The sequence below is a fragment of the Phyllostomus hastatus genome, unplaced genomic scaffold, assembly GCF_019186645.2.
Source record: "Phyllostomus hastatus isolate PE091 unplaced genomic scaffold, TTU_PhHast_1.1 phas_contig_98, whole genome shotgun sequence".
Lineage (NCBI taxonomy): Eukaryota > Metazoa > Chordata > Mammalia > Chiroptera > Phyllostomidae > Phyllostomus > Phyllostomus hastatus.
Window position 1 is genome coordinate 3,044,254 of NW_025333999.1, and position 11,656 is coordinate 3,055,909.

General features: G+C 53.1%; 1 protein-coding gene across 1 annotated transcript; it reads left to right on the top strand.

Annotated features, from left to right (window-relative positions):
* Positions 1-6,699: 6,699 nt before the first annotated feature.
* PODNL1 (podocan like 1) lies at positions 6,700-11,655 on the top strand. Its single transcript, XM_045853393.1, has 10 exons — positions 6,700-6,838; positions 6,969-7,193; positions 7,647-7,740; positions 8,033-8,097; positions 8,201-8,310; positions 8,589-8,745; positions 8,993-9,108; positions 9,579-10,236; positions 10,941-11,089; positions 11,232-11,655. Exons 1-10 carry the CDS (start codon positions 6,836-6,838, stop codon positions 11,380-11,382), a joined length of 1,728 nt encoding a protein of 575 aa, XP_045709349.1. The 5' UTR covers positions 6,700-6,835; the 3' UTR covers positions 11,383-11,655.
* The last annotated feature ends 1 nt before the right edge of the window (position 11,656 follows it).

An 11,656-nucleotide genomic window follows, 5' to 3' on the forward strand; every position in this document is an offset into this window, starting at 1 on the left:
ATGCTGCTATCCTAATCCCCAAAACATGTAGATATGACCTTATTTGGAAAAAAAGATGTAATTAAGTTAAAGATCTTGAGATGACATTATCCTGGATTAACCACTGGAGCCCTAAATCCAATGATAAGTGTCCTTAGAAGAGGAAAAACAAGGACACAGACACACACGCACAGGAAAAGTCCATGTGAAAACTGAGGCAGAGTTTGGAGTAACACAGAGACAAGCCCAGGAATGTCACTCATTGCCAGCAGCCACCACAAACTGGAAGAGAAGCAAGGAAGGCACCTCCAAAAAGAACCAGCTCTGCTATCGCCTTGACTTTGGACTTCTAGCCTTCACAAATCCAAACAGATTATTTAAGCTTCTGAAATGAATACATTTCTGCTATTTTAAGTCTCCTAGTTTGTGGTTGTTTATTACAACAGCCCCAGGAAACTAATGCAATATGTGTAGATTAAGTTTCTTGTATAGATCTAATTCTCTGTTATTTTAATAGGACACATTTTTTAAAAATCTATTCCCTTCTTATGGGATTTTTTTTATTTGCTTCCTCAACACATGTCCATTGATCATAAAGTGAAGTTGTGAGCCATGTGGGGTGCAGGAAAGGGAGAATTTTCACTCTACTAAATGAGGTTGCTGGGAACATCCTTGTACATACCTGTTGGAGGCTGTGTAAAAGTTTTTCCAGAAGTCTAGATTGCTGGTTCTTGGGTGTCACAGAGGGAGTGATACTCCAAATAGTCCACTTGTTCCTCCTAAACCCCATCCTGTTACTTCTCCATCCCTTCTGGGACCATGTGTCTACTCCTGGCCAATGACATGGCAGCAGAAGGCTTGTGTGGGGCTTCTAGTTGGAAACACTGAGAAGCTGACTCGGGAGTCTCCTCTGTCTCCCCTACTGCACCAGCAATTGTGGAGGCTGCTGCAGCCTCTGTCAAACTGGGGCTATGTGGCCCCAGTGACTATGTGGCTCAGAAACTCTGCTGACTGCTTGGGATTGTATTGTGTGGATGACCAACTCTAGTGTTAGTCACCGACCTTTGGGGTCATATGTTATGCAGAATGATCTTGCTGGCCTAACACACATATAAAATAGATCCAGTAAGATATATAAAGGTGGTCACTGACATCGATAGTTCAACCTATGATTTTTCAACTTCATGATGGTACAAAAGTAATACATGTTCAGTAGAAATTGTACTTCAGATTTGAATTGTCATCTTTTCCTGGTCTGATGATATGTGGTACGACATTCTTGTGATGCTGAGCAGTGCCAGTGAGATGATTGTGCCCAACTACAGGCTAATGTAAGCATTCTGAGCACGTTTAAAGTAGGCTAAGCAGAGCTATGATGTTTTGCAGGTTATGTGTATTAAATGCATTTTGACTTAGAATATTTTAAATTTATGATGAGTTTACTGCAATGTACTCTGTCTCACAATCTGTTGTCTGCAAGCTGGAAACTCAGGGAAGCTGGTGGTGTAATTCCAGTTTGAGCCTGAAGGCCTAAGAATCAGGGAAGCCGATAGCATAAAGCCCAGTTTGAGGGCAGGAGAAAATCAGTGTCCCAGCTCAGCAGGTGCGCAGGGAGAAACAAAGGAGTGAATTGCTCCTTCCTCCACCTTATCTTTTTTTCAGGCCCTCAGTGGATTGGATGATTTCCCCCACATCAAGGAGGACAGTCTACTGAATCTATCAATTCAAATGTTAATCCTGAAACACAATCAGACACACCCACAAATCATAGTTAATCTGGGTCCTCTGTGACCCAGTATAATTTTGCAATATAATTTTTTATTTGACCTATACAATTAAACATCCCAAGTACATATGGCCGGTGCACTTTCAGTTTTACCATACTTTTCAGGCTTCTTACCTCTTTCTGACCCTCCATCTCCATGGCCAATGCCTGTTTTTCTCCACCCACTCTTTGAGCATCAGCACTCCCCAAGGGTCTGTCTTTGTTTCCCTTCTCTTTTCATTCTATCCTTTCTCCTTGACAAACGTCATCCATTCTGTGGCTTCAACTCTTACCTCCGTGGCTATCCCCTATATTCATTATGATTAGATTCATAGGTTGTTTTGTTTTGTTTTATTAAAACAAAGGAGGGGGGAAGAGAAAAAATAAAAGAGAAATAGTGGCTTAAACAGGAGAGGTGTCAGATCAGATTCCTCTCTTGTCCATGATGACCAGAGTGAGTTGCATCGAAAGGCCTAAAATTCCAGCTGCTTTGAGGTTCACAGGGCCCCAAAGCTCTCACCATTACTTTCCCTACTTTTGTCAGTAGCTCCCCCCCACCCCATGGGAAAGTGTCCCCACCTGGCTAGTTCCTCTATCATCCAGACCAGCCTCACCCAATCTGGTCCTCAACCTAATGGATTTTACCTCTCTGCCAGCCTAAGAAATTATCCTAAAGAACCAATCACATCCTGCATTGGGAACCAGAGATCACCACTCTTTTGTCATGATAAAACTTGCCTCCCACAGTCCCTGCTTCTTGACTCTGCTTCAGATTGTACCACCCACATGTGCCTTTGCATGTGTGCAGGGTCCTCTGAGCTGTGAGAATATGTGACTAATAAACTGTCACCTATCTCTTCTATCCAATGTTAGGTGTCATGTGTTTGGCCATCTTGTACTATTTAGGGCATGTGATTCCCTTCTTCACTAATGGGGTAAATAGGTGGTGATCAAAACACTGTCCAAGGATGGCATAGCCTTCCATGGTATGTGAGACTCAGGTTGCTTCTATCTTGTTACTACACCATTCAAGGCCTTTATTCTCAAGTTGACATCATGGCCCAAAATGGCTGATGGAATTCCAGCCATCACATCTAAGTTCCAACAGTAGGAAAGATAAAGGTACCCCATTTTCCTCAAAGTTGTACATACCACTTCTGCTTACATCCTGCACATAACTGCAAGGGTGGCTGGGAGATGTAGTTTTTTATTCCAGCCAGCCTAATATCAGTGATTTTATGGATTTGGTCCAGATCCTGAAAAGCCTGTGCCTTGAGGTTGTATACTATCAAGGGATGAGAAGAGGTGGGCCCAAGATCAGCCTTAAAGTCATTAACCGGTTCTGAATTAAGACTCCTCCTTTTCTAATTGGAAGACTACTCTTCCCATCAGCCTTTCCCTCCCACATCAACCACGCTCTCTTCGCCCATGGCAACCAAAATGAGACCAGATTCCTGTAATAGCTGCTCACAGCATTACTGCAACTGTCCCTTGCCCCCTGACTCTACAGTCCTTCCTCCTCTGAGATCTCAGGGTAACTGAGAGACACCAACACTTCCTTCCCACACAAACCTTTCCACATTTAGGACAATTCTGCTTGCACTCCATAAACGTGTACTAAATGTTGATTGTGCCAGGATCAACACTGGTCAACCACACTCCACCTCTGTCCCTACAGAACTCCCTGCTTGGCTGGGCAAGGCAGGATAGGGCAGGACACCATTGGACTGGACTGAGAAGGGCTGCACTGGGCTGGGTAAAGGAAAGGGAGTTTGTTGCAGAGAGCTAAGGCCATTTATAAGGCTGGTGGTTAGGTTCCTAGCCAATCAGCACATTCTATCCCTATGGCCACAGAGATTGGCTCCAGGTGAACATGTGACCAAAGCTAAGCCAATGAGATTCAAGCTTAGGGCTTTCAGCTGGACTATGGCTGGAGATATCTTGGCATTACACAGAGAAGCCTGCTGGTAGAACAGAGAGGTAGAGAGAAAACCCATTGTAGGATGTCACTTGAGCCACTGGATTCAGCTGTACCTGAAGAACACATCCCCCAATATTTTGTTCATGAGTCAATAAATGCTATTGTTTGCATTTGTTAGTTTGATTTGGGTTCTCCATACTTTGAAATTGAAGGAGGCTAAACAGCTTGGCTGTCATTGCTGCTTCCCTGGCTCTAGGATCTGTGCAGTAGTACAATATCTCTTTGGGACTGGCCCCCTTACTCTGCTACACAATGTCTAAACTAGTGGCCACCAATACCACATGGAGAACTTAGGGTGGGGCTTGCTGTTCTCTTTTGACCAGGGCTAAGACCGGTCTCCTGCCCCAGCCCTGAGGGCCTCTGAGGGCCCCCCTCACAAGGACACACAATCCTGGGAAATGTGGGCAAATGACCACCTCTTTGGGGTCAACTTTCCACCTCTGTGGAAGGGAGATTAATAATACAGATAGCCTGCCTCTCCACCATTCTCCCATATCTTACTCCCTTCTAACCACCCACCTGATGCACCTCACTGCCATTCCCCCCGCTGTCTAGACCCCACAGCCTCCTATAATAGGGGCTACCTGGGATCTTCCATGCTCCCTGGACCTCACCATCTGGCACCTTGGTATATCTCTTTAGAACTGGAGTCTGCTCTATCCAAAGTGCAGAGGAATTCAGGCCCCTTGGGGGCGGCCCTCAATCGGTGACCGATGGAGTGAGCTACAGGATCGATATCCCCACTCCCTTGCCCCTCAGGTGAATAACTCTAAGATGTGTGTCCTACACAGCAATCTCCTAGTGTTTTGAGACATGACAGAGCCCCAGTTGCCTATGGTGGGAACTTGCTTGATAATGAGAGCAACCAATCACCCAAATTTGTCCAGGACTAAGGGTTTTCTGGAAAGCAGGATTTTGAGTGCTAAAACCAGCAAGTTCCAGACAAGTTGATAACCCCAGTGGAACGCGTTGATTACTGACTGCTCCCTTCCTCCTTTCTGTCACCTCCTCACCTCTCTACAGCTTCTTTCTCCAACACAAAATGTACTCAGTCCTTGTCTCAAGCTCTGTTTCCAAGGGATCCTGACCCCTTCATGCCCTTTGTGCAGCCCATCACCTCAGCCAGTGAGCACTTGTGAGAGTCAGATGTGGTCTTAGAATGTCCTGTCTGCTACTGTTTTTGCCTTGTGGCAACTCTTTGAGGAATGGTCTTCTGTCATCCCCATTTCATGTGTGGGAAAGCTGAGGTTGGCGCAGGAAAACGATTTGTCTGAAGTCGCCTCACCAGTAAGTGGCATGTCTCAGGGACAGATTGGTGGCGGAATGGCACCAGAATGTTGTTAGCGCTTGAACCTCTCTTCTGCAACCTCAGTACCTGAGCTCTGGCTAAGAAACCATTCAGAGCCAAGACTCAAATACAAGCAAAAATTTATTTAGAAAGTCACCAAGGTAGTAGAAGTAAACCATGGAAGAAGTGAGACAGCTGGGCTGCATGGGCCCAGGAAACAAGTTACGGAGGCAAAAGGTGGGCCATTGGAACTGAAGAGAAAAAGAGCAAGCATATACATGCCTGGGGTAAGGAGAGGAGGAAAGGTGTAGGCGTGCTCTAGAGAGAGTGCTGGAGAGGGAGTCGAGCTGGGTCCTCCATCCTGAGAGATTTCATCCCCTCTCTAAAGGTCGGGAGTTTATGGGAGTTCTCAGAAGGAGGATCCAGTAGAATATTCATTAGCTTTTCCAGGTGTGTCCTTTCAGGGTCATGGTCTCTAATGATTGGTCAGCACTAGGGAAGGGAGTCGTTAGTCATATCAGCTGATCTTGATGTCAGGGTGGGGGTTGTCCCCCCACCCTGGATGTGCTGCTTTTCCCAGCCCGGAGCTGAGACAGAACTGACGCCTAGATGTTATCCCTAGGGATTAATGCTTAAGGGACGTGCTGTGCAAGGGACTACATGGGAGTCAAATGTGGCTACTCTTCGGCCTCTTGTTCCTCCTCCAAGGGGGAACCACATGACTAGTGACAAGCCAGGGAAGGAAAGGTCACGGGAGGGTTCGAGACACATGACCAGCAATATGCTAGGGGAGGAAAGGTTACCCTGGGGGTGAGGTCCTTGTTTTCCAGTTTTGTGCATTGCTAGGCACCCAGGACTTTCTGCCCTGGTGACCTTCTGTACTTGGCCCCTCATCCTTGCTTTGCCTCTGGCTGTCTGCCTACCGCAAGGCCAAGGGCAGAGACTGGTTTCCTCACCTGGCGGCACACACTGCAGCTCTGGCATCGAGGGCCTGGGATGTGTCCAGTACTGTCTTCCCACTTCACAGGCATTACCTGATTTAATCCTCACACCCATTCTGGGAGGTGAGACAACCTTTCCCTCATTTTGCAGAGTGGGAAACTGAGGCCCAGAGAGGTCACTGAGCCCAGGTTCGAGCCCAGGCAGGCTGGCACCAAGTGCACATCCTTAAACACCAGGCTAGTCCTTCCATATGTGTAATTTCCTTTCAGGCAGCAGCTGTGGCTATTGGGGAGGGGGTGCTGCCAGTGAAGCCAGCTGGTGGGAGGAGGAGGGGCCTGATAGCAGACCTGGCTGAGAGCCTCCAGGTTGATGTCTGGGCTGGCAGGCTGAGCGCAAGCTGAGCACAGGCTGAGCACAGGCCTGCCCTGACCCCTCGCTGCCAACCTCAGTTCCCTGGGGACCATCCAGCGGGCTAAAGCATCCTCCACTCCTCTGCCTCCACTCCTACTCCTGCGGTCGGCCCAAATACCATACAGGGTGAATCTCAGCTTTCCCCCAAACATTCCTTGCTCCCGTGGCCTGGCCCAGGCTGGCTTAGGTTACGCAAGCAGAGCTGGGGGGGTTGGGGTGGGGGACCAAGGGGACAGGCTGGCCTTCCCTCACAACCCCACCCACCAGCCCACCCACCCTTCCCAAGGCAGGCAAGGGGGTGGACCAACTCTGTTGAGTCCCTGGGGGAACAGGCTGCAAGGAGGGTGTCCTGTGCTGAGAGATGGGGGGCGGTGGCTGCCAAGACAGAGGCTCCAGGAGGTGACCGCCTGGTTTCCATTAGGAAGCCCTGGTCTGCAGTTCGGGCAAGACAGCTGAACTGGGGCTGGCTATGGTGAGGTGGAGTGGGGGGGAGGAATGAGGGTGGGGCCTGCTAGCCTCTACACCCCCTGGGGGATGCTCCTGTCACCGTGGTGACCCCCTGCCACACCTGGTGCCACCCTGACCTGTCCCTCCACTCCCAGCTGCTGAGCCTGCTGCTGCTGCTCCTGCTGCTGCTGGGCCCCCCAACCACCGCCGTCATGGAGGACCCGACTTTCCCCCACCTTGGGGAGAGCTTGCAGCCCCCACCCCGGGCCTGCCCCCCACGCTGTTCCTGCCCCCGAGCTGACACAGTGGACTGTGATGGCCTGGACCTGAGGGTGTTCCCCCACAACATCACCAGGGAGGCTCAGCAACTGTCCCTGCAGGTGAGGAGGGGGGATGTTGCAAGGGTGGGGTGAAGCGGGGTAAGGGTGGGAAGTGCTAGAATTGAGAGCGACAGGTGTGGGGTTCATGTGCATTGGGTGCTGTGGGTCTTGGCACTGATGGAAATTGGTCTTGAAGAGTGTTGGAGGTGGGGGAACAGCTATTGGATGTGGGAGGGGCTGAGGTTGTGGGGGTGTGGGGGGTTAACATCTTGGCAGTTATGGGGTTGTCTGGGCTGAAGGTGATGGGTGTCAGAAGTCAACTGAAGGGGTGGATGGGGTGTTGGAGATCAATGTCTCTTTGGTTAAGGGGTGGTGAGGCATTTGGGATCAACTATGGAGGTAATGGGGTGTTGGGACTCTCTTCTTAGCATGATGGGGAGCTGAGAATGAGGGCTGGGGGCTCTTGCTGGGGGCTCAGGGACAACTGAGTCAGGGGTGTGGATGCCCCCCCAGAACAACCAGCTCCAGGAGCTCCCCTACAACGAGCTGTCCCGCCTCAGCAGTCTTCGAACCCTCAATCTGCACAACAACCGCATCTCCTCAGAGGGTGAGGGGCCACAGGAGGCTGCCCCTCCCTGGCTTGGTCCCAGCAGCCCTCTCCCTCCCCTGTGCTGGGTCTGTGGGCAGCTCTGTGGCAGTTCCCAGAACTGCCCTTTGCTGAGCAGGATGGAAACTCAGGGGATGGGGGGAGGGGGGCTGTGGCTTTTGTGGACTGGGAGGGGGGTGCCTGGAGGAGTCTCTGCCGGTCTTTGGCCAGGAGCCTGGGGGCGGCTGGGAGCATAGATGCCCCCTGCCCCCTACTAGGCCTGGGGTCCCCTCAATGCCTGCCCTGCTCCCAGGCTTGCCCGACGAGGCCTTTGAGTCCCTCACCCAGCTGCAGCACATCTATGTGGCCCACAACAAGGTGAGTTCCCACCCACCCCAGCCAGGTCACACAGCACAGAGTGCAGAGGGGACAGCATGGGGCTGGAAGGTGCCACCAGGACCAGCACACTGTGCTCCTGCAGCTCTCGGTGGCCCCCCAGTTTCTGCCTCGTTCCCTCCGAGTAGCGGATTTGGCTGCCAACCAAGTGACGGAGATCTTCCCACTCACCTTTGGGGAAAAGCCTGAGCTCAGGTAGCCCCTGGCACAGCCCAGCCCAAGCCTCAGGCATGCCTAGGTCACTCCCACTGTGGGGTCTGAGGGAGGTCGTAAGCCTGCCCTGGGTGGTCGGGGGAGACAGGACCTGGATGCTCTGTCTGGAGAACTACGCATGCACACATACACACACACACACACACACACACACACACACACACACACAATGAAGGCAACCCTGAACTGGGGTGCAGAGGGAGTGGTGGGGAGCCCAGGGGCAGGCTGGTGACTGGAGCCTGCCCCTGGGCTCCCCTTAGGTCTGTGTACCTCCACAACAACCAGCTGAGCAATGCTGGCCTGCCCCCCAATGCCTTCCATGGCTCCGAGGCCATCACCACCCTCAGCCTTTCCAACAACCAGCTCAGCTACCTGCCACCCAGCCTGCCACCCTCTCTGGAGCGGCTCCACCTGCAGGTGCTCCTCACTTCACTGCCTTCCTGGCCCCCTTCACCGCTCTCCTGGGAGACCCCCTTGCCTCCTCAGAATTCCAGCAGTCAAATATCTTTCTCTGAGTTTCTGCCACCAGCACAAGCCAGTCACAAGTGCTCTCTGGACAGGCTTGTTAGAGCCTGCTTGTCTATCACTCCCTTATTCAAGAGCCTTCGGTAGCTCCCCACTGCCCTCTATTCTGGACCCTGGATGTCATTCTCTCCCTTCCCAGAACAACTTCATCTCCAAGGTACCCAGAGGAGCCCTGAGCCGCCAGACCCAACTCCGTGAGCTCTACCTCCAACACAACCAGCTGACAGACAGTGGCCTGGATTCTACCACCTTCAGGTGGGGCCTGAGACAGGGTGGGGTGGGGTATAGCCTCATGTTGGCAGTAGGGGCTGAGGATTCGGGGTCTGGGGTCCCCACACTTTGTCTCCCTCCTCTGTATCATTCATAACCCACAGCTTCATTTGGCGAGCACCTACTGTGTGCCAGGCTTGGCCTAGCACCTGGCAGCCATCCTTGCTCCCAGTTACCTTGTTCAGTCATCTTGTTATCCAACATCATAGCTGCTACCTGCATATCTGGACCCAGAACTCTGTCCCGGTCTCCCCCACGTCTAATCCTCAGGCCAGAACCAGTCTTGATCACCCCAAGTTTACCTCCCACCCAGATCTCTCAGCTCACCACCCCAAAAGTCAAAATTTTCAGCTGACATCTGAGCACCACTCATCAGCTCTCCTGCCCCCCATCAGAGATCCACCTGGTCCCTGGCACTGGGCACCCAGACCAATGCTAATCCTCTCTCCCACCAGCAAACTGCACCACCTTGAGTACCTGGACCTGTCCCACAATCGGCTGGCTGCAGTGCCTGCTGGCCTGCCCCGTGCCCTGGCTGTGCTGCACCTGGGCCGGAACCGCATCCAACAGGTGGAGGCAGCCCGGCTGCGTGGGGCAAGGGGACTGCGCTACCTGTTGCTTCAGCACAACCAGCTGGGGGCAGCTGGGCTGCCTGCAGGGGCACTGAGGCCTCTGCGGGGCCTGCACACGCTGCATGTCTATGGAAATAGACTGGAGCGTGTGCCCCTGGCACTGCCCCGCCGCCTGCAGTCCCTGGTGCTTCCCCACAATCGCGTAGCCGCACTGGGAGCCCGTGACCTGGCTGCTATGCCAGGACTGGCAGAGCTCAACCTGGCCTACAACCGCCTGGCCAGTGCTTGCATGCACCACCAAGCCTTCCGACCACTGCGTGCCCTACGCAGCCTTGACCTTGCCGGCAATCTGCTGACTCGGCTGCCTACAGGTCTTCCTACCGGCCTGCACACCCTGCGGCTGCAGCGCAACCAGCTGCGGACCCTAGAGCCTGAGCCGCTGGCTGGTCTGGAGCAGCTGCGGGAGCTCAGCCTGGCGCACAACCGACTCCGAGTGGGTGACATCGAGCCAGGCACCTGGCATGAGCTACGGGCCTTGCAGGTCAGGGGTGGGCTGGTTAGCCACACTGTCCCCATGGGCCCTCCATCCTCCTGCCTGACCAGTCCCTCCTCTGCAAGGCCCTTGGAAACTACCACAAAAACAGCACCCCATGGGAGGCTAACTTTGGTGTGGATAAGTCAGATCCAGCCTCCAGGCCTCTGGTTGTGCTGTCCCTGCTGCCTGATCCTCTGAGACACTTCCTCTACCTCCCCAGTAAACACTGTGGCCTCTACCTCCTGACCGCTATTGATTCCAGAGTTTAAAGCATCTGTGGGTGTCAGGCACTGTTCTAAGCATTGAAGACGCCAATGGGCACAGCGATGCAGCTCCAGGCCCTGGCATGAACACCCTGGTTAGGGAGGAAGCAATCAATAACAATCATAAGTAAATGATGAGTGTTAGAAGGGCACGAGGCTATGGATTAAGTGCCATCTTCATGAATGACTAGTTGAATCAATGTCTCCCGCACCTGGTGGGAACCTGCCTGTGCCCCTAGTGCCTATAGCAGGGCCTGCCTCAGAAAGGACTATTTACCTCTATTGAGGGGAGAAATTCAGCCGCCATGAAGAGGGTCCAAGGGAGGGGGCGGAGGGACTGGGCTGGGCATGGAGGGGAGGGCTCGGAAGGAGGTAGTCTGGGGCTTAGCTGAGCAGCTGGCCCAGGAACTAGAGCCACCACTGGGCCGGCTCTACCTGTCTGCCCAGGTGCTGGATCTCAGCCACAACGACCTGTCTTTTGTGCCTCCCGACCTGCCTGAGGCCCTTGAGGAGCTGCACCTGCAGAACAACCGCATCAGCTATGTGGGCCCCGAAGCCTTCCTCAGCACACCAAGCCTGCGTGTCCTCTTCCTCAGGTGTCCTCAGGGGGGCTGGGTGGGTCTAGATGGGCAGGGGAGGGCCATGGTGGGTTGTGGGGGACCCCAGGAGGCTCAGGGGAAGTCAGGATGGTTGTGGCCCTGCCCTTGCATGTGCCCTCATGCCTGCCTCTTGGTTCAGGGCTAATAAGCTTCACATGACCAGCATTGCGCCTGAGGCCTTCCTGGGCCTCCCACACCTTCGCGTGGTGGATACCACGGGTAACCCTGAGCAGGTCCTGATCCAGCTGCCACCTACTGCACCACATCGGCCACAGGCAAGGGGCCTCTGACCTGAGGGGCCTGTCAGAACAGTCCAGACATTTGGGGTTCCACTGGGCCATGGACTAAGGAGACAGTGCTTATCTGGGGCCTCAAAACGTCTCCCCCAGGACTCGAGGACTCAGCCCGCCTGACCCATGCTGGCTAGGAGGCTGAAGCACTTCACACACAGGGAAGGACTGAGGCATTCAGCTCGCACACCAAGTGCACAGACCATGCTGGCCCTGCTGGCTACGTTCCTATTTCCTGCCCAGATGGAGACAACAATAAAGCCTAATTCTTTTG